The following is a 27890-nucleotide window of genomic DNA, read 5'->3' as shown; positions in this document are numbered from 1 at the left end:
TTACTCTGAAATTCTGTGATTTAATAAGCCTTTTTGTTTCGCCAGCATCAAAACAGCAACAATCACGGACGGCCAAGGCCTTGAGTGTCAGGACAAAAGGAGGTATCACTCACTGACCAACATCCCTTGAAAGCCCAGGACTGGTCCTTCTGGGAACCTGTCTCAGTTAGTGAAAGACACTTGATGTGCTACCATCAGCTTTAGAAAAAAAATAAAACACAGCATCTCCTACTGACAGTTTTCCTTAACACAAATATGAACACCTGAGTCCTTTCCTTTGTCATGGGTACATTAGAATGATGCTGTTCCAAGCCATCGTTGTTGTTCAGCCACTAAGTCGTGTCTGACTCTTTATGACCCCAGGAACTGTAGCACGTCAGACTTCCCTGTCCTTCACTATCTCCCAGTTTGCTCAAAGTCATGTTCATTGAGTCAGTGATGCCATCCAACCATCCCATCCTCTGCTGCCCCCTTTTTCCCTCCTGCTCTCAATCTTTCCCAACATCAGGGTCTTTTCCAATGAGTTGGCTTTTCGTATCAGGTACAGATACCTTTTCATATCAAGTACTGGAGCTCCAGCTTCAGCATCAGTCCTTCCAATGAATATTCTGGGCTGATTTCCTTTAGGATTGATTGGTTTGATCTCTGTGCTGTCCAAGGGACTCTTCAAGAGTATTTTCCAGCACCACAATTCAAAAGCATCAATTCTTTGGCTCTCAGCCTTCTTTATGGTTCAACGCTCACATCTGTACATGACTACTGGAAAAACCATAGCTAAACCATACTAAGTCAAGACCCACTGAATTCTAAGAGGCTGTCTAGGTATGTTGACAATTACTTTGCCCCAGATGCAGTTATTTGCTGAAAAAAGGACAGAGGTGAAAAAAATGGATATGGTTTTAGTGCCATCATCTTGTACTCTTTCCTGCTACCTCGAAGACAATCTCAAGGGATGCATTTAGGAAACCTTTCATAAATGTATAGCACTGTGGAAACCATGGAAAGGTAAGTAAACAGTGTCATCAACAAGTATAAATGTGGTTTTAACAAGAAATTATAGAAAGCTCAAATAGAACATTTTCCATTATGTTTTATTGAAAAATAGCTAATTTAAAATATATACATTATTAAAAAAAAAAAACAACACACAGTACTGGTAAAATACTGAATTTTTCACTCACTCTTACCAAAGTGGCATCTTTATGGTCCCAGATTATTTTGCTTAAGAGGAGGGTCTCTAGTGCCCTCTGGTGCCACTTCTTGAGGCTGCTGTCCAGAAAGGAACAAGGGCCCCTCAGCTTAGGGCTGAGAGAATTAAGGCTGGTTCCTGTCTGACTGGCCTGTGTCCTGTGGCCTTTGCCCCCTGCCCAGGAGAAAGGTAATCTTAGCGGGAGTCTTGACCTCCTGGGGGAAGTGTTCCTCCCTTAACACTCAGCCAAGCCAACAGCAAAAATAAACACTTTCCTTTTTGTCACTGTCTTAAAAACACAAAAACAAACAAACAAAAAAACCCCCTATCATTATAAACTCCCAAATAATGTGGGAAAATCTCTAAGTAATTCAGGTTGTAATCCAGACCAAAAAAATAAAAAATTTAATTAATCAAAAAACCCGAGTATCAGTTAACAGGACAGCAAAACCCATAAATCTTAGAATACAAAAAAAAAGTTGATTCTTCCCCTTGTCTTCGTAACAATGGACACCGCTACTCTGGACAACTCCGTGCCTATGGTTGCTGGGAGTGGATGACCTTCTCCTTGAATTTCAGGAAGCAGACCTACTCCAGACCTGTGCCATTCCTAAAATGTACTATCAGCATAGCCTAAGTTCGTTCTCTAGACCAAACACTCTGGACTTGAGGTTCCTCAGTTCTCCCTGTATCTTGTGTGCCAGTCGATTGCTGTCACGAACCTCACACAGAATGGCAAGATCCTGGTTTGCCTGGGCGTTGAGTGTGGCCTAAAGATTCAAAAAAAAAGAAGTGATTATGGCAGATGCCAGGGGAGAGAAACCTGGCATGAAGCCCCAGCTGTGCCAGCTCCTTTCTCTGATACTCTTAGTTCACAGGGTAGATTCAATGCTTAGTCTGGAGACTCGCTGAGAGAAGGACAATGTAGAGTTAGGGCTGAAAAGGCTCTAGACCATCGCTTCCCCACACGACAGGAGAGGAGCCTGAGTCAGAAGACAACCAACGATTAAGTGAGTAAAGAGATCAATATAGACATTATTAGTAAATTTGCCAAAGCACGTAAGGCAGCATCTCTTTGTTTCTGTGTGAACCTGCTTGGCAGAGTGACTGCTCAGGGCGTGTGGATGGACAGTTACATCTCTTTTAAGATGACACTGGAGGCACCTCAGATTCTACGTGAAGCTGTGTCTCATAGGGAAGAAGTACTTTCTAACCCAGTTACTCACTTTCCCCATTTGTAAAATAGACAGGTTTTTTCTCTTCTTTTGGCCAGGTCATACGGCTTGTGGGATCTTAGTTCCCCGACCAGGGACTGAACCCAGATTCTGGCAGTGAGAACGCCGAGTCCTAACCACAGGAACCCCAGTAACTCCCCACAGACACGGCTCTTTGAACCCACTCCTTGAGTTGGGAGGGATGAATACTTGTCCTGAGCTGAGTTCAGGTGGAAATACTCTGATATCGTCCTCAGTTGCTTCAGTCTGTCCTATCTTCCCCTGGCACGCACTGTTTACACTGATTTCAGTGAGACCAGGAGGACGGTGATGCAGCCCAGCCACCCTCAGAGGGGCCCTTGTGCCCTGTCTGCTCACCCACATCTCCTCTCCCTCCTGGTAATTCAGGATCAATTACCTTATAAAGTATCTGCTCCACGTCTTTTAGTTTTTGCCGGAGAATCTTAATGTCTGTCTTAAAGCCTTCCACCTCTAAGACACGCCGGGTCTCCAAGGCCTCATAGCGCTTAGTCATGGCCTGCAGGCGTCTCCCCATCTTGCTGGTGCGGTCCTATACCCGGGGTACAGGAAGGCCTCTGTGAGCAGAAGGGGCACCCCTAGCCAGCTGCCCACCCCCCCCCCCCCGACAGGAAGAGAACCCCACACCTTAAAGATCTCTCTCCTTGCTCCTTCCTCTTCACGAATCCGGGCCAGCTCTTCTTCCAGGGAAATGCACTGCTCTTGGTACATGCTGGACAGCCTTCTCTCTTGTATGAGCTTATCCTTTAGGGACTGTGGGTCAGAAGGAGAGAAAAATTCATCTTTGTTCTTTAATTTGGGTAATTCAAATAGCACTGAGGGAAAGAAAGAAAGGATTTCTAGAAGTGCTAAATCAGTGAAGGAACAAGACATCACAGAGAACATCTGAAAACCTACTTCTGGACGATTCTCTAGCTTTTTTCTTAATGTGTACAGAGTAGGAAATTTGTTTTTTTTTTCCCTTTATTTTTATTTTTTAGAAAAATTTTAAAACGAAACAAATATTTTTGGCTCTTGGAAGAGTCAGATTTAATAGAGTTTGGAATTGTACCAAATAAGACATTACAACCTATTTGGGGATACACTTCTTAAGTTTTTCTTTAAAAAGAAAGACACATCAACAGCATTTAAAACACATGTTCCACTGAGCAACCAGGATGATCTTGAAAAAGCCCAACCTGGATGTCACTTCCTTCACAGAATCCTTCAAAGACACGACGACGCTCGGAGCTGCGCATCCTCGGCAGGAGCGTGATGGCTGCCCTCCCTCCAGCCCGCGTGCCCACCCCTCACTGCCACATGCTCCCTCACACCTGCTCTCCCCTGCCTGATGCTCTTCCCAGAGGTCTGCCTGGCAAGCTCCATTCTCCAGGTCTCAGCAAAAATGCCAGACTCCAGACAGTGTCCCAGTGCTTCTCAACAAAAGTAGACCTCCAATAGCAACATACAATCTTTACAGAATCCTTCTAACTCCATAACACCACTTTTTTTCCCCTCCCTAAATTTAATGTATTTTGGCTGCACCAACTGGCTTGTGGGATCTCAGCTCCCTGACCAGGGAATGAACCTGGGTCATGCAGTGAGAGCCCCAAATCTTAACCACTAGGCTACCAGGGAACTCCCAGGACCACTTTCCTATAACCCATACTTGGTTATTTGTTAATGTTTCTGGTCTCTCTCACCTGTTAGAATGTAAATGGCATGAAGACAGACCTGTCTGCTGCCGTACACTGACAGCCCCGCCCACTACAGGACTTCAACAAATATCTGTTGAATGAATCTATCTATCAGTCAACACTTTAATGTTCTAAATCCCCAAACACAGTAACAAAGAGATCCTCTTTGAGACCTATTTCTTGAGATCGTTGCTACAACAGCTTCCTGGACTGGATCTTATATGACAATGATTAGCTTCTTTGAAATTCTCCAAGTTCTTTCAATAACTCCAGAATAAAAAAAAAATTCTGTAAGATAGAGGAAACTACCTTAATATATTCATTTTGGTTGTGATGACTCTCATGAACTAGCCACATTTTCCCCATTTTCTCTTCTTTCTTCTTACACTGCACCCTGTATTCCTTAATCTTTGACATCAAGTGATCCTTTTCAAGCATCCAGGACTTCTCCTTATTTTGGTTTTCAAATTTGAGTTGCAGAAAGTCTTTGGTGCTCTCGTAGAGCAGCTCCTGGGTGTGGTGGAGACTAGGGAAGAAAGTACAGATGTGGACATGAAGATGCTTCCTTGGTACATGTGACAGTTACTTCAAACACAGCCCCTTTAAAGACTGTGTAACATGTAGATTCTGTAAATACCACCAGCGTTTTAAAAACACGCTTCATCTGATCCCTGGCAGTCTTACATGTTTTACTGAACAAAGTATAATGTATCTACATTGGTTCATAGACCGCCCTTTATAGGTATTTTTCTGGGTGCTAATTTCAGATTATATTAGAAGGACTACAGAAATACTAACACACAGCCTAAGCATGGACTTTTCCAAGGCACCAGACTTTACAATAAACTAAGTCATGGGGTTCTGACTGAAGGTTAACACAAGTTCTAAACCGTCAGCACAGCTTTGCTTCTGCCTGGGCTGAGCTCCCCCGTGAGCTGCTGGGCCAAGCTGCCCAACAGCAAATCCTGTCCTTTTTCTGAGATGGGCTTCCCTGGTGGAGGCGCCTCGATGGCCTCAGCCCACGTGGCCCCTCCACTCCCCGAAACCCCTCAGTGCTTTCACTCAATGCCCTGTGCTGCAGTGAGACACTTCTTAGGCATCATTTATTTTTGCCGGATGCCACAAGGACCCTCAAGGACAGTACCAGCTTCTAGACATACACAGGTACTAGATAGAGTCCTGCTGAGATTTGGGAATAGACAAACGACGTTTCTGCCTTAAAAAAAAAATTTTTTTTCTGAAGAGTTAGCAACTCATCAGTTTAACATCAGCAGCTAGAAATATACTGTATCAAATGATCACACAGCTTGCAAAGGGCATTAAATACCATACTGCAGTTTTCCACTGAACACATACGGTGAGATCCACTTAGTTCTTCTCCTGAGTGAGAGAGTAGACAGAGAAGGGGACAATGACTACATAATGTCAGAGGAGAAACCATCATCTGATGAATACATTCAGGTACGTGTGTGTCTGTATAAACAGGGAGAGACTGAGTCAGTTCCCACAAGGACCACTCTTGCTTCCAGCAGGTTATTTTATTCTCTCTGGTGTTATGGCTCAGTTACAAACAGGGGAAGCATGCTCTTGCAAATGTAAAAATGGTCTCAAAGTGACACCTAACAGGCAGCCATTAATGGCCTTGGATTTCCTGCCATTCAACACCCTCAGGATGCCGATCTACTGGAAGGAGCCGATCAAGTGCTCAGATCTGCAGAAGACGCTGAACTAGGAAGTTAATAATCTGACATGTAAAATCATACTTTACTCTGACAATTTAAAAATATTGTTCCCTTAAAAAGAATTCAAATCCAATAGAAACTGGAGATGCTATGCTTAAGCACAAAACAGCAAAAATAATGATGTTGGAAGCAGCAGGGCCTGCCAAGGGCCAGGGGCACCTTCTACCTGCACTGGTCAGTGAGTTCAACCTGAGTATCATGCCTAGTTTAGTGACCACACTTTAGAATGGAGGAAGACACACTAAAAAAGTTTGTGAAGCAATAAAAAACCCAACAGGATGAAGATTGCAAGGTGAGAAAGAATATATACACATACTCCAGGAGATCTTCCCAACCCAGGGATTGAAACTGAACGCAGGTCTCCCACATTAGAGGCAGATTCTTTAGCATCTGAGCCACCAGGGAAGCCCATATATACACATACACGTGTGTGTGTACATATATATACACATTTTTTTTTGGCCGCACCACATGGCTTATGGAATCCTAGTTCCCCACCCAGGGATTGAAGCTGGGCCCTTGGCAGTGAAAGCTCTGAGTCCTAACCACTGGACCACCAGGGAATTTCTGTGAAAAAATATTTTCAAATGTAGGATATTTAATGCAGGATAGAGAAAGAAAGATAAAGGTCATCAAGTGTTCAAGAATTATTTATTATGCGCCTGTTCTGCACACAGGAAAAGACCCTGGGGAAGAGACATCATTAAAATGGAAGGTAAAAAGGCCCAACACCGAGTCACGCTGGTCATCACAGGTGATGTGGGGAGACGTGTAAGGAAAACTGCACCCCTCCCTGGGAAGGTCAGAGAAGGGGTGACTGCACAGCGAGGGGCTGCTGCACCATGAGTGTTGCATGAACCACAGCCTCAGGAGTCCGGCTGAAGAACGAGGTGAGCTACAGCCAGAGGAGCAGGGACTGAGAGCCGAGACTCCCAAGGGCCAAGGCAGCAGGAGACACTCACAGGGAGGAAGCCTGCAGGGCACAAGGGGACTGGCGACAGGAAACCCAGCTTGGTGACAGCAATGATTAAACCAGAACACAGCGTGAGCTGGGAATGAGAGGGCCGAGAACGGACAGGAGAGGCTTCCGGATTCACCGACGACGGGGTTTGGAATCAGAAACTGGAGAGTGGGGAGGTGAAAACGACCCTGAGTGTCCGAACTTGAGAAACTACACGGATGCGACGGCACTGGGCTAAATGGGAAAGAATGGAGCAGCAGGTCTGAGATGGGGAGGGGTGCTTGTCGGGAGAGAGAAAGTTGAGTTTCGGTCGTGGTGAATTTGAGGTTTTCAAACATACTTTATTGAAGATGTCTCTACAGCCCAGCTCTGGTCACTGCAAAGTGGACCAACAGCTGAGGGGGGTGAAATGGGGAGAACCAAGAAAGACAGGTGCTGCGGGAACCACGGGAGATGGATTTCAAAGAGGGAGTGGTCAGAGGCCCAGACACACAGAAAGACACGAATGAACTCAGTGATGACTTTAGACAGGGCATGCTAAGCAAAACAGGGAACAAGAGCAGACTGCAGAAAGCGGGGGACAGGCAGGCAGGAATCGGGTAAAAACAGGAGTACACATAGTTTCCATTTTCTGGTGCAGGTATGTAAAGTCAAACAAGAGAAAAGGACTGTTACGCTGACTTAGATGACCCATCAGTGGAGAAAAGGATATTCCAGGATGGTAAGATCAGACTACAACCCTCAGAGGGGTTGAGGGGAGAGTGTAGAGCCCCCAGTCCTGTAGGAAAAGCATCAGATGAGCACACCAGGGAACTGGGAGAGAGGCGGGGGGTTGGGGAAGATGGGGGTCTGCTGAGACAGTTCCTTCAGCGCCGGGACTCTTGCTGCTACTGGACAGGACTGCCAGCTTGTGGAGTCTTAGCTCCCTCACCAGGGATCGAACCTGCGACCTTGGCAGTGAGTGTGACAGTCCTGACCCCTGGACCTTCTAAACCACCTGGGAGACACCTGAAACCTGTCCAGTGTGGCTCGTGAGTACCCACCTTCTGGTGAGCTCCGTGATTCTGTCCCGGCTTCTCTGCTGATGAACCTGCACTTCCTCGATGTGGATCCGCCTCTCCTCCATGAGCCCTGCCACCTGCTCCCGCGAGAGCCGGGTCTGCTCCTCCAGCTGTGCCTGCAGCGCCTCCACCTGGACAGGCCGGAGGGGCGAGGCGTCCACTCCCGCTCTACTCCTGCCCGCTTCTCGCCTCTAACAGCGAGCCTCTCTCCAAGAAAACAAAAACCCCACAAACAAAAAAACAGACGTGCAGCAGCAAAACAAACAGGAGAAACCCTCGACTGGACTCCTCTTTACGTCTTACACGTGGTCTCAGGCCACACGAGAGCAGACTCTGTCCACACCAAGCAGAGCACCCACGTCACACCAGAAAGGCTGGACAAGCCCGTTTCCCCTCTCCGAGATGCTCACCTTCTCACCATCTCTCCTCTCTCTGGGCTTTTGGGACTGTCTCCCTTTTGGGACTTCCCAGTTGTGTAGAGAAAGACTCGTGTCTTCATTTTTAAATTTAGAAAGTGCAGCAAAACGAGTATAATGTGATTTCCTTGTCTGAGTCAGGCTGTCTTGACCCCACATGGCGACACTGGCCAAAGGTAGAAACTGTCCATTTACATCAACACGCCCTCTGATAAGGACAGGAACTTGAGTGCCCTTACACGAAAAATCAGGGCTGTAGGTGACATATGATGACCAGATGGTGAGAGGGTGACTCATTACTTTCTTAGACTTTGGAATACATGCACCAGACAAATGGATGTACCCCCAAGGTCACCGTTTTGGGACAGACAGCTGCAGCTCTGCGTGTCCCAGGCCAGCTGCACAGGGAGTTCTGACTGTGACGACTCTGGTGGGAGGGCTCGGCCTATGCGCTGAATGAACTGCAGATTCGCACCAGCACTTCTAGAATGGTGCAGTACAGAGTAACGGTTGTAAAGACAGAGCTCTGGGAAATCAGGAAGAACCTCAAATTTCCAATCCCAAGATGCCTAGAGGAAACCCGTGTGCCAGGACGCATGCGGCACACGCTAATGGGGGCACAGGGCCCGCTCCAGGCCCGTGTGCGGAGCGGCCACGGTCGTACCTGGAGGGCGAGGGTCTGGACATCTCTCTGATGCAGCCCAGGGCTCACCTCCTTTTCTCTCCCTGCTGATTTCCTCCTGCTGCCTTTAGAATCTAAAACAGAAAACAGTGGAGACCTTCACTTAGCTTTTCTTTCTGCTTTTCAAGCAGCAACATTATCTTTGCAGAGAAGTTTGGTTTTCTTCACATGGAAGAGAAGGAAAGGAAGAAAAAGGACAATGTACAATAACTACAATGCTCAATTGTGCAAACAGGAATCTTTTAACGGAACTCTGTTAGGATGTCACCTGGATCTTTCTGAAGAATAAACTACTAAATTTCCCTTTGGAGTTGTATTGAATTTCTTTGTAAAATCTTATTTAATGAAAAAGGATAACGAATTACAAAAACTAAATCTAAACATTTTAGTTATGATGTATAACCCAATTTTCAATGGACAAAATGATTTTAAAAACAAGCAACACTAAAACTGCACTAAACATAACTTGATGATTTAGATGATTCAAGAAGCTTATTTATTCTTTTTATTGAGGTATGGTAATGTATAATATTTGTTTCATGTGTACAACATAGCAATTCAAAAATTTTATAGATTATACTCTGTCTATACTTATTATAAAGTACTGGCTATATTCCCTGTCCTGTACAATGTATCTTTGTAGCTTATTTATTTTATACATAGTAGTTTGTTCCTCTTAATCCTTTACCCTTATTCTGCCCCTTCTCTTCCTTCACCCTGCTGGTAACCACTAGTATGCTCTCTGCATCTGTGAGTCTGTTTTTGTTCTATACTCACTAGTTTATTTTTTAAATTCAATATTTTTCTGACTTATTTCTTAGCATTATGCCCTCTAAATCCATCCATGTTGCTGCAAATGGCAAGACTTCCTTTTTTTTTAATGCCTGAGTAGTATTCCATTCATCTTTTTTAACCATTCATCTCTTGATGAATACTTGGGCTGCTTCCATATCTTGACTATTATAAATAATATTGCTGTGAATACTGGGGTGCATGTTATTTCGAGTTAGAATTTTTGTTTCCTTTCTAAGAGTAGACCTCAAAACTGCTTATCTCCACATGCGTAGTGATGCATTAGCTAGACTTATTGTGGTGAATATTTTGTGGTATATACAAATATCAATTTACTATTTTGCACACTTAAAACTAATGTTATATGTCAATTATATCTCAATTTTTAAAAATTGTGATTTCCATTAATAAAAGAGAAGAGGATACGGAGACTAAGGGTGAGAGAATAATTAATAGGCTGTGATTCCACATGTTATCCAAATATATTTAATGACATCACCGTAAGCATATTAATTAAATATATTTTTATTCTATTTTATTAAAACATCACAGAAAGGTTTTTTAAAAAAAAGCTCAGTAAGATCTGAGACCACCAGCAGCATGATTATGAATATTTATTATCACTGTATAGTAGGAAAAAATGTCTAATTATTTGTACCATGCTTTTTAATTCTGCATCAATAAGAATTTCTAAAAATACAGTTAGTACCTGCTCTGAGAGCTGAAGACTCATTCTTTTCACGTACTTCTACAGGCCGGACAGTCTTCTGGAGAATGCTGACCTGAAGAAGCAAAAAAAAAAAGTACAGAAATAGTCTTCCTATAAATACAGTATTTCATTTTTTAGCTTTAGTTCTGCAGATCAAACATCATTCACAAATTAAACTGGTCAAAACTCATACAATCCTATACGGATGCCATGCATATGGGAGACCAGAGAAGACAAACTGGATAGGACCCACTAACAAACTGAATACACACTGACTAAAACCAGTGCTGGTGATTTAAATGGAAAAATAAAATTTCAGGGTTATTTGGCAATATCTACCAAAAAAAAAGAGAAAGTGGTCTTTGACAAGGTCCTTTAGGAAAGTAACAGGAACACTGAAGCATGCATATATAGGTATGTATAAAGATGTTCACTGAAGCACTGTTTATAGAGTGAAAAGTAGAAATCTCAATTATACACATGAATATTTCTATATGAGTAGGGAAAAAGCTTTATCTCTAGGGTACAGAATTATGGGACACTGTCACTTTTCTATTAGATTCCTGAAATCTGTGTTTGTTTTTAACAAAGACCACGCATTACTTTTATAATCGGTGTAAATGAAGACCTAAAAAGAACCTAGTATTGAAACTTGCTCCCACATTAAGTCTGTTCCTGCTGCACCCTCTAATCTCATCCAAGACACCTCCTCCTCTAAGCTTAAGGTTTCCAAATGGCAGAATGGGGTAAACAATGCTACTTTCCAAGGCTTTTGAAGAAAAAGAATAAAATCACAAACCTGTTTGTAATTGCAGAAAATGCTCTGAAAAAAGCAAACTGAGACCATGGTAGCTAATTCTCCTTTGAGCTTCTTTAGCAAGGATCAAAGCTGTCTGATTATGGACCCCAGCCTGCATTTTGTAAAAGCCTTGTCTACCTTGCTATATAGAGGAGGACTTACTTTGTTGGGAGGCTCCTTATAAAAATAGGTCACTTCTCCAGTGTCTGTTCCCACAAGAGCCAAGAGATTCTGAATCTTCTTCTTGTCTTCTAGCTCCCTGCAATTCTCATAGAGAATAAGCATACATTGTGTCCAGAGTAAGTAAATGTTTGTTTAAAGGATCTCCCTTCTGACGCATTTATTTTTAAAGCAATGATAACCTCAAGTTAAAATTAAATTGGATTACCCTCCTACACTGTTGGTGGGAATGTAAACTAGTGAAGCCACTATGGAGAGCATTATGGAGGTTCCTTAAAGAAACTAAAAATAAAGCTACCATATGACCCTGCAATCCCACTCCTGTGCATATAATCGGAAAAGATGAAATATCTATCTAATGCAAAATGATACATGCACCCCAGTGTTCACAGAAACACTATTTACAATAGTTAAGACATAGAAGCAACCTAAGTGTTCACCAGCGGGTGAATGGATAAAGAAGATGTACTATACACACAGGGCTTCCCTGATAGCTCAGTTGGTAAAGAATCCACCTGCAATGTAGGAGACCCCAGTTCGATTCTTGGGTTGGGAAGACCTGCTGGAGAAGGAATAGACTACCCACTCCAGTACTCTTGGGTTTCCCTTGTGGCTCAGCTGGCAAAGAATCTGCCTGCAATGCAGGAGACCTGGGTTTGATCCCTGGGTTGGGAAGATCCCCCAGAGAAGGGAATACTCCAGTAATATACTCCAGAATACTCCAGTATTCTGGCCTGGAGAATTCCATGGACTGGAGGCCATGGGGTCACAAAGAGTCAGACCTGACTGAGTGACTTTCACTTCACTTCACTACACACACACAATGGGATGTTACTGTCATAAAAAAGAATGAAATAATGCATTTGTGGCAACATGGACTGACCTAGAGATTATTACACTAAGTAAAGTCACACAAAGACAAATATCATGGTATCACTCGTGTAGAATCTAAAAAAATGTTATAAATAAACTTATTTACAAAACAGAAACAGACTAATAGATGTAGAAAAAAACTTATGGTTACCAAAGGGGAGGGGGAGGGATAAACTGGGAGTTTGGATTAACATGTACACACCACTAGATATAAAGTAGATTACTGTATGTACAGAAAACTCTACTCAATATCCTGTAATAATCCTTTTTAACCTGGGGAAAAAAATCTGAAAAGTAAATATACTTGTATACATATATGTATATTTATAGGTATATACACATACCTATGGATAACTGAATCACTTTGCTGTACGCCTGAAACATTGAAAATCAAAAATGTCAACAGAGAGGAGAAAGCATCAGCAATAGGCTCCAAAAAATTAACTAAACTAAATTAAATTAAATAGGATTTATCTAGACTTCAGCTCTAATTTTAAGAGCATCAGGTATTTAGATTCAGAAATTCAGAGAACCCAGCAGGAAATAACCTCAATCAGTTGGTTGACGAGCGTGAAGGCAGACACCACGGTGTACTGTTCAAATCTGCCTCTTTAGCTACGTGGGAGCTGACAGTTCACAGCTGGATCTCTCTCCAGGCCCACTCTGAGTCCAGGCAGCCTGTCTCACCAACTGTCTACTCAAGGAGCAGCCTGCACCCGGAGCCTGGCTACTGAGGGGTGCGAAGCCCAGTCCTCTCACCTCGCTTCAGGATCTGAGGACCATCCTAGAAGGGCACCCGGTGGCAGGGGCTGAGGCCTGCTGTCACTGAATCACCACTTAGCCTCTGCCCACTCAGACTCTCCCGAGTGCCCCCTAGTGGTTTACTCCTGAGCACACTCCCCGCAAACCTCCTGCAAGCAAATCTCCATTGCGGAGTTCATTTTCCAGGAAACTAACCCCAGACAGTTGATACCACAAATGGACCAAGGAAGCAAACTTTAAGAGAGATGTCAGGGACTTCCCTGCTGGTCCAGTGGTTAAGACTTTGCCTTCCAATGCAAGGGGAACAGGTTTGATCCCTGGTCAGGGAGCTAAATCCCACATACTTTGCAGCCAAAACACTAAAACATAAAGCAGAAGAAATATTGTAACATGTTATAAATTCAATAAAGGCTTTATTAAAAAATCTTTAAAAAACACAGTGAGATTTCAGAGCCTGGGATGTGCAGACCTGTTACAGGGTTCTTAGGAGCAAGACAGGTGAGTGGTCAACAGGGGAGAGCCCAAACAATCAAATAAAAGTAAAGGCAGGAGGAGGGTTGGGCTGTATTCTATACAAACTCACAATCTCTGCCCCATTTCCCACACCCCAGCCAGCTGTCAAGACTACTAAATAAGAAGCTGACTCTCCGAGAGGTAAGACCTGGTGAGGCCTCAGCCAGGGTCCATGGTCACGATCACTCAGCCCTTCCTCCAAGGGCCCGTGGCCATTTATTCCAGTAACTGTGCACAGTGGGGAAGCGCTGCTGGACAGTCTGAGCTGACTTTGACACCTAGTGAAATCAAGCATTATCTGGGGCATACAGGAACCAGGTAATAAACAGAATTTTGGTTCCGGTCCAGCTCAAAGTGGGTCCACTGGATCCAAACCCAGTCAGGGGTCATTTCCCCATCTCCAAATGTATAACTGAAATGAACATACTTGGCAGTTGGCAAAATCTCCAAATTGTTTTCTTGGTTTCTGTGTTAAAGCAAGTGGAAGCCTCTGAAACCGCCTCTCCGCACCCCAGCTACAATGGTACGGGTGAGGGTCCCCATCAAATCCCCATTAATTCACAAGTATGATCCTGCAAAACCAGACAGACAACAACGCACTGCTACCAAGTAGGTGCAAGCCCATGACTGTGCCAGCTGCAGTAGCGTTTTTGCTAGAGCAGAGAGCCTGGTCTGAGGTACACAGCATGTGGCTATGGTTAAGCAAATGTGCTCGCTTCCACGAGCAACAGGACCAGAGCAGTTCTCGTTCGGGTGACATGAACAAGAGGATACTTCTACAGGCTTTCTGAGGACCGTTAGCTCTTCTGTTCAATATCAAGTTTGTCCAAAGGGACCTGGATCTGTTCGCTACTGAGCTATCAAGTTCAATCATATGGGACAAACAAGAAGTTCAAGTGGGTTAGAACCCTTAAGTGTACTCCAAAGGGTTGGAGGTAAACCCTTCATAGCTTGTCAGCGAAGTTTCAGGGGTCTGATCGAGGCATGCCAGGCCACTCCCTTCAAAATGAAGGACAGATTATTGTACCTCATGCCTACCACCACCAAAGACTCATAATGCCAGAGGAACTGCTCAGTGTCTGAAGGCAACATGTCCTTTCTCTGGGACACTGCACTGACCCGTGTAACAGGTGTCGTGGAAGGTGACAAGGGACACTGCGCTGACCTGTGTAGCAGGTGTCGTGGGAGGTGACACAGGACACTGCGCTGACCCGTGTAACAGGTGATGTGGAAGGTGACACGGGACACTGCGCTGACCCGTGGAGCAGGTGCCATTGGAGGTGACACGGGACACTGCACTGACCCGTGTAACAGGTGTCGTGGAAGGTGACACGGGACACTGCACTGACCTGTGTAACAGGTGTTGTGGAAGGTGACCTTTCCTCATGGCCCAGAACTGAAAGGAAGTGCTGCATTAGGTCAAGGCTGAAACTATTAAGGAGGTTGACCCAGGAATCAAAAACCTCCCAACAAAGAAACACCCTGGACCTGATGGCTTCCGTGGTGAATTCCACTGAACACTTAAAGCAGGACTAACAGCAATCATCCTCAAACTTTTCCAAAAACTGAAGAGGAAGCAACAGTTATTTTCACTTTCTATGAGGCCAGCACTCCCCTGACACAAAAGCTGGACGGACACTCACAAAAACCACTACAGACCTTACAGACATCGATACAAAAATCCTCCACAGAACATTAACAAACCTGCATTCAGCAGCATATTACAAGGACACGCCACGATTAAGCGAAATTTATTCCTGGAATACAAGCAAGGTTCAACATATGAAAGCTGATCAAAGTAATACATCACACTGACATAATGAAGGAGGAAAACACACGATCATCATCTGATACAGAAAAAGCATCTGACAACATTCAACACCTTTTTTAGATAAAAACACTCAACAAATTAAGAAGAGCAGGAAACAACCTCTGCACAATAAAAGCCACAAATGAAAAACCCATGGCTAAAGTCACACTCAATGGTGAAAACCGGCAAATTCTCTACTAAGATCAAGAACAAGACAAGGCTGCCCATTGTGCAACATCTTTAGTACTGAAGTCCTAGCCAGACCAAGTAGGCAAGAAAAAGAAAAGACACTCAAGTTGGAAAGCAAGAAATAAAATAATCCTTATTCACAGATGACATGATCTTATACTCAGAAAACCCTGAGGGTGCCACAAAAAATTTTTTTTTAATTTGAAAAATTGTTAGAACTAGTAAAGGAATTCAGCAAAGAAGCATAACAGAAATCCAACATGCATTTCTGTACACTGACTGAAAAATCTGAAAAGAAAATTAGGAAAAGAATTTGATGCTCAACAGCATCAAAAAGAATTTTCAGGAATTAACCAAGGAAAGGAAAGACTTGTATACTGAAAACACTCCTGAAAGAAATTAAAGATGAAATAAACAAATGGAAAGATATCCTGTGTCCATGGATTGGAAGACATAATATTAAGATGTCAACATTGCTCAGAGCAATCTACAGATTTCATGCAAGTCCTATAATAATCCTCTGTGTGGGATGATGAGAACGTTCTGGAGATGGACAGTGGTGTGGCTGCATGATGACATGAGTGCACGTCACGATACTGCACTATACACTTAAAAATGATTAAAAGAGTAAATTTTAGGTTAAGTGTATTTTACCAGAATTAAAAAGAACTGCACTGTAGTGGGTGTTCCGGCACACTGCTCAGATGCCCGTCACCCAGGGGCTCGGTCCTTCTCCAGCAACTGCCCTGGGCTGAAGGGGGCTGCCTCTCCCAAGTTTATATCCCTCCCTGGTGGGAGCTGCGTCCAATGACGGATCACTCCCTGTGGGGCTGACTAAGACCTCTGTCCCTTGGTGGACTCTGGTGGTGGTGGTTTAGTCACTTAGTTGTGTCAACTCTTGCAAACCCATGGACTGTAGCCCACCATGCTCCACTGTTCATGGCATTTCCCAGGCAAGAATACTGGAGTGGGTTGCCGTTTTCTTCTCCAGGGGATCTTCCCAACCCAGGGATCAAAACTGTGTCTCCTGCACTAGGTGGATGCTTTACCACTGAACCACCAGGAAGTCCTTGGTCGACTCCATCGTAATCAAATTCTCCCTCAACCCAAATCTGCTCAGAGCTGCTCCCCTTAAGAGTCTCCCTACTGACCATTGTGCAGGCAAACCCCTATCTCAGAGCCTGCTCCCTGGGAACGCGGCCAAGAGGAGGACCATGAAGAAATGCATCTCGTTCCCTGCAGTTTAGAAACATGCCCCTGGTGTCTCCTTCCCCCCGTTAGTACCTGATTCTTAGGCGGTCATTTTCTGAGTAGAGGCGTAGGACGTGCTCTCGCTCCTGGAAGAGGCAGACCTGCATGTCACTCAGAGCTTTCTGCAGCTCAGCAATCTCTTCCTCCCGCTGCTGCAAATCCCATTCCAGTTTATGCTGGTGGGGAAAAAAAAGGCAGCTGACAAGACTTTGGGCTTCAGAGGAGCAGCTCTTATTGCATGCAGTGGTGTCAGTTCATGTAGAAATATTACAAAGTGGACAGTTTCAGCAATGCAGGCTCCCAACGACCACAGGCTGCGTACAGATGAGTTTAAACCCACAAGGTGAATGACATCAGAGCTCTCCCATCACCTCCTCTTATAGACGAGAGAACCCAGGACACCACATGATCCACCTGCTCTAGTCACTCATTGTTTTGGCTACAACGTGCAGCTTGCAGGATCTCAGCTTGCTGACCAGGGATCGAACCAGTGCCCCCTGCAGTGGAAGCTCGAAGTTCTAACCACTGGAACACCAGGGAATTCCCAAGTCACACTTTAATGCTTTTTATGTAATACGCATTATAAAACTCTGGAAAACAAAGATGAAAGGTGTGACTCCTGCTTACAGAGCAGGAGGAACTGTGTGGGGAGACAGACATGCAAATAATTAAAATGAAAGAATGACTGAATGGAGCACACATGGGGGAAGGGTAAGCTGGCACAGGAAGAATCTCTGAGAGCTGCTGGGGGATCAGAGACCACCAGAAAGCTGAAGCTTGAGAGGAAGACAGGTGGAGGAAGGCAGTGCTCTTGGGGAAGAGCTGGAAATGCAAGGACCTCAGTATCACTGATGGCTCAAACAGTAAAGAACCTGCCTGCAATACAGGAGACCCGGGTTTGATCTCTAGGTTGGGAAAATCCCCTGGAGAAGGGAACAGCTACCTACTCCATTATTCTTAAAAACAGGCTTCCCTGGTCGTTCATATGGTAAAGAATCTGACTCCAATGCGGGAGATCTAGGTTTGATCCCTGGGTCAGGAAGATCCCCTGGAGAAGGGAATGGCAACCCACTCCAGTATTCTTGCCTGGAGAATCCCATGGACAGAGGAGCCTGGTGGGCTACAGTGCATGGAGTCGCAGAGTCAGACACGACTGAGGGACTAACGCACAGCATCACTGGAGTGGAAAGTGAGAGGTCGATGGAGCAGTGTGACCCGAGGGGCTGGATCCTAGGAACTGTTCAGGATGAACAGGAGTTTGAGAGTGTGGCATGAGAGTCTGAGATGAAACAGCAGCTTGGACAGTGTGGCAGCAACGATGACGAGGTGGCTGGAAGGGACTGAGCAATGTCTGGGAGGTAGGATTAGTGGGTGTCAGCAAGGGACTGGAGGGAGGCTGGGCAGAACCACAGGCACTGGCACCATCACGAAGGAGAAAGAAGCATTAAGAGACAGGAGTGGAGGGAGGGGTGGCAGGGGTCTGCGTGCACGCATAGGCGGGGGAAGGGGGCTCCTGAATTCAGATATGGACACAGCACCATGGAGCTCAGCAAGAGGAGGAGTCAGCCCTAGTTACCTCAGTGTCATTGTCCCACTGAAAGAGGAAACAGACAGAACAGGCTCCATCCTGAAAGCAGGACTCCATCTGGGGCTGGACTGTGGACTTTGAGCTATATGCCCAGTATCTATGGAAACAACATACCAACTGGAAAACCAGACCCCCCAGATGGAAAAGCCCCAGGGCTTTTACAGCTAGTACCTAGACTCTTCATGGCCTAAAAGAATACTCTAATTATCTGTGTAACCAAATAGAATCATAAATTCTATTATGCTTATTAGGGTATGACCACAGGCCTATTGATAATTGTCCACTGTTAACTACCTAGGCTTAAGGCATATGAATCACAGGTTAACTTTGATTATATCTTTCTTTTCTTTTGTTCAGACTAGCTTCAGAGAATTTGGGGAGGGGCGTTTGAGCACAGACACTTAGGGTATATAAGGTTTCCACAAAAACTGGTCGGGGTCCTTGGCTAAGAGGAGACTCTGCCTTGGGCCCGCCGGTGTAATAAACTGCACTCCACTCTCTGCATTGTCCTTCTGAGCGAGTTTGTTTACCAGAACGCATGGCTACAACACTATAGGCAGGAGGACAACGCGTGGACAAAATGAGATCACTTACGGTAGAATCACAAGAACTTTGACATTTAAGGCTAAGGAAGGAGAGGCCATTCTTGCCTTCTGAGTGGCCCATACTCATCTGTGGAGTTTCCCTCTAAATAAATCTACCTCTTGAGTCTCATTTTGTCCCTCACTGAATTTGTCTGCAATGAGACACCAAGAACCTGAGTTTTTCTAAGCCCTGAGACCAGAGACCAAAACCCCCTCCAGGTGGGAGAAGTTAGCAGTTAATGTATTGTATGCTAACAGTATGCTGCCCACAAGTACACAGACCACAGACAGGTTGGAACTAGCAGGGGGATGCTGCTGACTCCTGATGACCTCACCGCCAGCCAATCAGATGAATGTCCATGAGCTGGCCACGCCTTCTCTGAACCATTATGATATAACTTCTCACTACCTTCTCCACAAGGACACAGTTTTGAGGGCACTTCCTCTCCCCCACCCCCCGCCCCACCACCTACAAAAAGAAAAGAATTAGGAAAGAAAGTTGTTAATGAAGACTGAGAACTGGTAAGAGAGGCGAGCCAGACACTGGGAAAGAAAAACGACTATGGAATCAAGACGGAAGCAGACCTCTCAGAGGAGGGCAACAGGGAACAAAGTGCAGAAGTCACAGAGAGGTCACTGAGGCAACAGGTTCTGGAGCCATGGGAGGAGCAGCTGAGGACCGGACCCAGCTGCAGTCAAGGAGTCGCTGAGCAGGTGACCGAGTCAAACTATTCTGGAAGGCTGGCTGGGAAAGAAAGCCACCCCTGCCCCCAGAGAAGAGTTAGGGAAGCTTGGCTAGAGGGGGGCCTTTCTCTTTCACTGGGAAAGACATGAGTCTACCTGTATACTGAGGAGGAAAAGCCAATGTCAAGAAGAGGTTAAAGACAGAAGACAAAGGGGAGGTCCCTGGTGGCCCAGTGGTTAGGATTTGGGGCTTTCACAGCCACGGCCTGGGTTTAATTCCTGGTTACAAAACTGAGATCCTGCAAGCTGCGTGGCATGGCCAAAACAGAAACAGAAACTGCTGGATCTGTTCAGCCTCAGTGAGGAGGAGGGGACGGATACGGGTGCAAGTGACTCAGCGTGGTCAGGCGGAAAGTGAGGCTGCCAGAGGAGAGAGGGGCCTGTGGGCCAAAGGGGAGCAGGGAAGGCAGGGCCTGGGCCTGGAGGGGTGGGGGCCGGAACCGGGAGTCTACCACCGGGGGGTAAAACTTCCATGTGGTGTCTGAGGACACCATGATTTGTTTCCTGTGAATTTATCTTGCAATGACTTTTCTAGGAAGGCGGTTCTCAACTGGGTGATGGGGGAGGTGGGGTTTGCCTAAGCCCCCAGGAGAACGCTGGTGATGTCTGGGGGCATTGCTGACTGTCACCATTTGGGAATGGGGGTGGGGGCTACTGGTATCCAGCGAGCAGAGGCCAGGGATACTGGTACACGTCCTTTGTGCACAGGACATTCTGTATGACAAGATCCGGCCAGCCCTCACCGTGGATAAGGCCATGGTCGAGAGGCCCTGATCCAGGACAAAGGTGGTGGACGGGGTAAGCCACAGAGCGAGCTGCTGCCAGCAAGGGGCACAGACCAGCAGGGCCACATGCAGGCAGTGCAGCGACTCCTAGAGTGAAGCCAAGGTGGTGCCGTTTAGAGAGGGACAGGGCGGCCAGAAGCTGATACACAGCACTTAGTAAACTGAGAAGTCAGGGAGTTGTGGAGGCGACACTGGAGCAAAGTCAGGGGTGAGGGGGAGAAAGAACCAGAGGCACAAGAAGGCTGAGAGGAAGAGACAGAGCAGTCTGGGGCATCCTGGTCCAGCGAGGCACTCGGGAGGAGGGCAGCTCAGCAAGGTGGGCGGGACCTACAGGGAACACGGACGCGTGTGCTCGGACGCCAGCTGGCACTCGCGGGTGTTCCCAGCACTGAATGGGCTCGCTCAGGCTCCAGGACGGCCACACCGGGTCCTCCTTACCTGCCCCTCGCACGCCTCCCTGTACAGCTCCAGCTTCTTCAACAACTCCTCGCTCTCTGCCTCACACTCAGACATCTTCTTCTGATAATACTCCAGAAGCTCCTGAGAGGGGCAGAGGACAGCCAGGCGATCCTCCACGGAAGGCAGGGGAGTCGACTGTACAGAATCGGAGAAGGACACACCCTTCCACCTGGTGGGGCTGCTGAAGCTGCCAGCAGCCTCATGCTTGTGGACAGCTGCAGGCCTGTGTGAGACAGGGAAGGACACATTCATAAAACTGTCTGAACGTCTATGAGATGTTACAATTCCTAAATTAAAAATAAGGCTTGCTGCTGCTGCTAAGTCGCTTCAGTCGTGTCCGACTCTGTGCGACCCCATAAACCAGGCTCCCCCGTCCCTGGGATTCTCCAGGCAAGAACACTGGAGTGGGTGGCCATTTCCTTCTCCAATGCATGAAAGTGAAAAGTGAAAGTGAAGTCACTCAGCCGTGTCCGACTCTTAGCGACCCCGTGGCCTGCAGCCTACCAGGCTCCTCCGCCCATGGGATTTTCCAGGTGAGAGTACTGGAGTGGGGTGCCATTATGTGCTCATAATGAAGGTGCTCACAAACCTGAGAGTTTGCTTGATGTTACAGGTTTGTGAATAATCAATCTTATGAACTGCTCTCCAGGTAATAAAGGCTTAAAGCTGGATTCAAAATACAAGTTAGACAATAAAAAGAGTTCATTTAAAAGAAAAAAAGGAATATCAACTAAGTAAGGCCAGAGAGTGACAGTCAGAAAATTTGATACTATTAAGAATACAGCAACAGGAACACTTATATGCTGTTGGTGGAGTGTAATTTGCTTAAACTACAGAAAGTAAATTGGTTAAATCTAGTAAAATGCAATTCTCTTGTCTACACATACATATAATGACATACACAAAAATGTTCATAGAAACATTATTTGTGATAACAAAAACAGTAAACTTTCCAAATTTCTGTTCAACAGGATAATGGATAAACAGTGGTGTATTCAGACAATGGAATATTTTCAAAGTTACAGAAAACATGAATTAGAGATAACTGTATGACTGAGAGAATCATCTGAATAATATTAAATGGGAAAATGCATGTAGATGCATATACAGAAGATATTACAATTCATTTATAATCAGAACTTGAAAAATGAAAGTTTACCTTAAGGAACAGACATATACATGGATCAAGATTCAGGAGTAGAAAACAGAGTGTTGGGACTTCCCTGGTGATCCAGTGGCTAAAAGTCCAAGTTCCAAATCAGGGGGCATGAGTTTGACCCCTGGTCAGGGAACTAGATCCCACATACAGCAACTGAGAGTTTACATGCCGCAACTAAGACCCAGTGCAGCCAAAAAATAAATATTTTTTAAAAACTAAAAAAAAATAAAGCCTCATCAATAATCACACAACCAATCAGATCCCAATGTCTGGCATCAGAGACTTGAATCACACAGACCAAATCCAGCCAAGACCAAAGGCTAGATCAGAGGGTTTTTTTGGTTTGTTCGCTTTCAGCAAACAAGAGACAATGAAAGTTATAGAAAACAAATGACGGAGAAGCAGAGAAACTCTCATGTGAGAATTAATTCACTTTAGCTAACTGCCTGCAGTTTACAACAACCAAATGGACCACAGAGCAGAGAAACTTTATATCAGAGTTTACACAAGCCCAGAGTTGTAGTTAATGAAGGTTACGGACAGCACTTTTAATAGATGAGCATCACAAAAAAAATACTACATTATAAATCATTAAAAGCTCATGACAGAAATACTACTGAGTTTCATGTTTTAAAAAGCTGTTGCCTTCTGACACCTCTGGGAAATAGGTTAATGGATAAACTAACTAAAGGGTGTTTCTGAAGTTCGACAAACAGGAGTGTGTTGATGACGAGGAGGGCAGTGAAGAGGAGGTGTCAGGCAGGCTGACCGAGAGCCAGAGTCCAGTCTCCTGTTTCTGTCTGTTGCTTGTTTCCCCTGTAATCGAGGCCCACTCAAACTGCCTGGATTCTGGTATTAACATTTACCATGTCCTAGTTTTTAATCTAAATTCCACATAACAAGAATAGAGAAGTGAGGTCTCACATAGTCCAAATCCAGAGCTGGGAAGTTCTCTTCCAAAACCCTTCTAGTTCCTCAGCCAGTGGGCACTGAGGTGCCAGAAGACTAGTTTCTTTATTTCAACAACTCAAAAATAAGCAAATGTCTTACTTTCTGCAGACAGGGGACTGCGACGGGGTAAAGTTCATGCTGTCCTTTCACACCTGTCAAATACACAAAAGATCCAGAACAAGGGATCAGGAACAGAAAAAACAGTACAGGATGTGCAGACCGGTCCACCCACCATCATCAGAATGGGATGGCTTAGAATGCAGTATTATTGGGGCAGTTCCAGATCATGGGGTTTTATTCAGGCATTCTTCCTCATCATTGTTTTTAAATACAATCAGACTGACATTTAACATTTCAATGGCAAGCACACAAAAGAAAAGCCCTGGTATGAAAGTTTTCTGCGATGAATTTACATGCAAAACAAACTGACAATTCTGTGAAATAATGGCAGAGGGAGATACAGAAAACTTTGTAATAACGAAGAGAAAATAAGTGGAAATTCAGGCAGAGGACTCAACATGCTAAATTTAAATACAAAGGCACTGATGTTATCTTTATTTGGCGTGCTGCATCTGTTGTTTTATCTTTAAAAAGTTCATGCACAACTTCCATTTCAATTGATAATACCGATCAAACTTAATTGGATAATTACAATATTGGGATGGTTTCTGCCATACATCAACATGAATCAGCCATAGGTATACATGTGTCCCCCTAATCCTGAACCCCCTCTCACCTCCCTCCCCACCCCGTCCCTCTAGGTTGTCCCAGAGCACCGGTTTTGGGTGCCCTGCTTCACGCACGGAACTCACACAGGTCATCTATTTTACATACGGTAATATATATGTCTCAGTTATTCTCTCAAATCATCCCCCCTCCCCTTCTCCCTCGGAGCCCAAAGTGTATTCTTTATGGCTGTGTCTCCTTCGCTGTCCTGCGCGTAGGACTGTCGGCACCATCTTTCTACACAGATTAATCTCGTCAGGAAGATAAACTCCACTGTCAAAGAGGGAATACCATGTTATATGAAGGAGAGAGGGGGAAAGGGAAGATGGGGAGATGGGGCATGGGAGGGGTTCTTCGTAAACTTGGCTTTGGGGAAAGCTTTCTAGTCAAGCCTGCTGTCACTCCACTGTGACTGTGAGCAGGCGAGAGGTGACGTAACAGTCTATCCCAGTGCTCTTCTGCTTGGTAAATGTCTGCCTACAATCTTCAGTCCCTTGGGAGGAATTCTGTGAAAAGGAGTGAAAGCACGCACCACTTTGGTTAATTCCAGGTGTCATTTTCCTGCTCACAACCCCGTGTTCTCCCCCTCCTCCCCCCACCTCCTTCAGCTTTCCTGCACTTGGCCTCCAGGACACCACGTGCTCCTCATTTCCCTCTCTCCTCACTGGCCACTGATCTTCAGTCCCTTCTAGTTCTCATCTCATCCTTACTGCCTTGGCGACCTCATGAAGCCTTGTGGCTTTAAACAGCAGGAACACACCAGCGGTTCTCAAATGCAGCCTCCATTCCTGAGCGCTCTCAAGACACTCATGCACCTCTGCCTGAGCAGGTCTCTCAAGCTTAACATGCCCCAAACTGAGCCCCTCAACACAGACCTCCCCACCAAACCTGCCCTCTCAGGAGGTATGATCCACATTCCAAAGAATTCACTCATTTCAATGTACAGCTCAATGAGTTTAGTAGTCACAGACATGTGCAACCATCACCATCAGCAGCTTTAGAACATCTTCAGCACTTCAAGAAGAAACCCAGGTAACCTTCAGCTCTCCCCTACGTTCCACTCCACTGCAGCCCTAAGCAAGCACCAATCTACTTCCTGTCTCCACACAGCTTACTGTTCTAGACTTGCATGTTCGTGGAATCATATGGTATGTAGTCTTTCTGACTAGCTTCTTTTATTTCGCCTAATGTTTTTAAGGCTCCTCTATGTTGCAACACTCCATTCCTCTCTTATGTATCTGGGTGGCATCTGAAATGCCACTGTCCTCAAATCAGTGAAGAGCAAGTGGAGCTTTCTAAGAACTTCTAACAACTTGCAACCTCTCACCTCCCTCTCTTCCTTCCTCCTTTCTGACCTAGTGTACATCTACAAAAAGTTGTCTACACTCATGTCTCATTCAGCTTTATAACCTCACCTCTGCTACGATATCTGAACTGAAGTGGCCCTTCTTCATCAGCAGACATCCACATTCATAATAAGTCCAGTCGTTCTTTCGCTTCTGTCCTTCTCCATTCAGCAAGTGCCTTGACTGCGTGCCTGACAATGTTAACCTCCTTTTTAAAATATTGCTTTGTGGTGGAGAGCACAGGCGCTGAAATCAAGCAGACTTGGGTTTGAGCCAAAGTTCTGTCCCCTATTAGCTGTGTGGCCTTGAGGAAGTTTTTACTTAACCTCTTTAAACTTCAGTTACTCATTAGAAAATTGGGATAATGATAGCATGTATGTCACAGGCTGGTGTAAGGATTAAATGAATAAAAGAGCAGAGCACATGTCCAGCACATTAAAGCACTCAATAAATGCAGACAATTACTGTTTTCACTGAAAATTTTACTCCCTTCGTTCAAAAAGTTTTGTCTTCAACTATGTTTACTACTTCCTCTCTCCGTTTCTTTGGGAACATTATTCCCACTTCTTTTCTGATGATTACCTAACACGACCTGGAAAAGAGTAACTTACAATGACTTCTAGAACGAATAAATGAGATCTTTCAATTTCTTGACTTGAATTTCCAATTATGTAACATTTTCATCTATATATGTCCCACTGGAGCTTGAAATGTTTAACTTAGGAAAAATCAGAATGAAGCAGCTCACTCCTGGGTCATGAACCCAGAAGTGTGGTCATAACTGACCAATGAAATTCCTTAATATTAAAAAAAAAATCATTTAAGCCACATATTTCTTAGCATCTTAAAGCTAATGCTTCCCAAACCAAATACATCATCTTTGTCACCCAAACATGCTCCTTCTAACTTTCCTATTTCAGTTACCAATTCAACATCTTTCAAGTAACCTGGATTTGAAAATTTAATCATTTCATTACTCCTTCCCTTGACCCTCTTCTGACGTGTTATTTAGGGATCCTCCATGTCTTCTTACCTAACCTACTACAATGACTTAACTCTTCTACCCAACCCGACTAAAAAGCCGTTAAGATTCATCGGTGTTTCTCATAGTCTAATGCTCTAAATCAAACTCTGCCTAACCTACCTCTCCCGCCTTGTTTTCCTCCACTCCCCTAATGTACTCCGGCGTCCATGTCTTTGTTCAGGAGCTTCCCTCCAGCTGGCCCACAGTTCCCTCCACTCATAATCTCACTTAATGAAATCAATCTGCACAAGAGAAACTCAAGTGCCGCCTCCTCCATCTCTTTCCTGAGTCAATCCATCCCAAAGGAACTAGCTGCAGAGGAAGCGCACTTGTCATTCTCTAAGAGGGGACGCAATAGAGTTCTCTGGGGCTCCCAACTCTCCCACGACCGTGTGTACTACCTACAGATGGTAGCATCGTCCTGTCTCCTGAAAGAACTTGGCCCTTCCCTTGTTTATAACACAAATTACAGCGTTTCAGCCAGCTTCTTCCCATTCCTATGATATCTTTATTTGGGTTTACAATTTCTATTGCTTGTCTACTTACAACTAAAATCTGTTTAGCACTTGGACATCTATTACTTTAACCCCACAACTCTGTGAAGGATCTTATCCCTCAACTTCACAAATGAGGAACGTGAGGCTGAGCCCGGCGGGGACGATGAGGGAACTCCAGGAGCTTACATTCCGTACTCCTTTCTTCACTTGTCCTGTTTTGACCCCCCGGAGACCAAAGCCCCCATCCTCCCGTGCTGTCTAACCTCCCCCTAAAGATGTTAACTGTCCGTTACGGCCCGGGCCTCCCAACGAGCCCTCTCAGGCTCCCACCCCTTCCCTCCGCACTGCTCACACAGTTAGTACCCCCGCCCCGGGCACAGTCCCTCTTTTCTTCCCCAGACCCCTTTTCTGACCTCCTACTCCTGGAACCCGGAACTCTACTCACCCTGTCTGGTGCTGCAGACGCCAAGAGCCCAACAGAAAAACACTCAAACCGGGGGGCGGCGCGGCGGGCGGGAGCCCGCCCAATCGCCCACTGGCTTACACAGCCTCTGGATTGCGCACCATTAGGAAAGCTGTTCATATAAAGGCCCGCCCCCTTCCCGCCCTCCCTCGCGCTCCTTGCCTCGCAGAGGTTACTGGGAAATATAGTTTCATCTCTGCACACAGCACTCCTGGTGGAGGACGTACCGGGGGTGTGATGTTTGGGGTCAGTCGTGCTAGACCTGGCGCAGTTTAGGTCTCCCAGTTTAGGCTTGTTTTCATGAATGCAGTAAATAATCACAGGATTATTATGAGTTGTGATATACGAATTTATCTCTAAGGAGGTGAAGAGTCTAAGATATTATAGTTTCTCCTTCAATGATCTAGTGGCCTAGAGCCAAGACAGGATTTGTTGGATCAGTTTGTACAGTCAGAAGAGGATGTATATGAATGCGGTTTTTATCAGGTAGCAGACACTATCTCCTTTTCCTAAGAGGTGTGAGAAACTTCCTTAAATCATATAGTTAGTTCAAAAGCCAATTGTGGTTTCATCTTTGCAGAAGAGCAAGAAGTAGGGGGAAAGGCACTTTAGTCTCAGGGCTACAGCTTTGGGTATGGGCTGGGACGGGGGACCCTTTACTGCAATGCTTGCACCTTGATAAATGACTCCTCCAGCAACAGAATAC

General features: G+C 45.3%; 1 protein-coding gene across 2 annotated transcripts; it reads right to left on the bottom strand.

Annotated features, from left to right (window-relative positions):
• Nucleotides 1079-27273, bottom strand: CCDC77 (coiled-coil domain containing 77). Of its 2 annotated transcripts, none has more exons than XM_005680998.3 (12): nucleotides 27167-27273; nucleotides 23228-23280; nucleotides 20998-21241; nucleotides 16892-17034; nucleotides 11443-11539; nucleotides 10482-10554; nucleotides 8963-9054; nucleotides 7865-8013; nucleotides 4428-4644; nucleotides 3070-3195; nucleotides 2822-2974; nucleotides 1079-1959 (listed from the first exon to the last, which is right to left on the bottom strand). In XM_005680998.3, the coding sequence occupies exons 2-12, from the start codon at nucleotides 23263-23265 to the stop codon at nucleotides 1813-1815; spliced, it is 1479 nt and encodes a 492-aa protein (XP_005681055.1). In that variant the 5' UTR covers nucleotides 23266-23280; nucleotides 27167-27273; the 3' UTR covers nucleotides 1079-1812. The 2 variants fall into 2 exon arrangements, with proteins under 2 accessions (XP_005681055.1, XP_005681057.1); XM_005681000.3 differs by having other exon boundaries at nucleotides 9011-9054.

The sequence above is a fragment of the Capra hircus genome, chromosome 5, assembly GCF_001704415.2.
Source record: "Capra hircus breed San Clemente chromosome 5, ASM170441v1, whole genome shotgun sequence".
Lineage (NCBI taxonomy): Eukaryota > Metazoa > Chordata > Mammalia > Artiodactyla > Bovidae > Capra > Capra hircus.
Note: the sequence above shows the minus strand (reverse complement) of the source record. Positions and strands in the feature narration are given on the sequence as shown.

Excerpts from the sequence above, each read along its gene's own strand:
- CCDC77 (XM_005680998.3), bottom strand. The coding sequence starts at position 23,265 with ATGAACTTTACCCCGTCGCAGTCCCCTGTCTGCAGAAA. Across the intron at positions 9,055-10,481 it reads GTCTTCAGCTCTCAGAGCAG|ATTCTAAAGGCAGCAGGAGG; the intron begins GTACTAACTGTA and ends TTTCTGTTTTAG. Across the intron at positions 2,975-3,069 it reads CAAGGAGAGAGATCTTTAAG|GACCGCACCAGCAAGATGGG; the intron begins GTGTGGGGTTCT and ends CCCCGGGTATAG.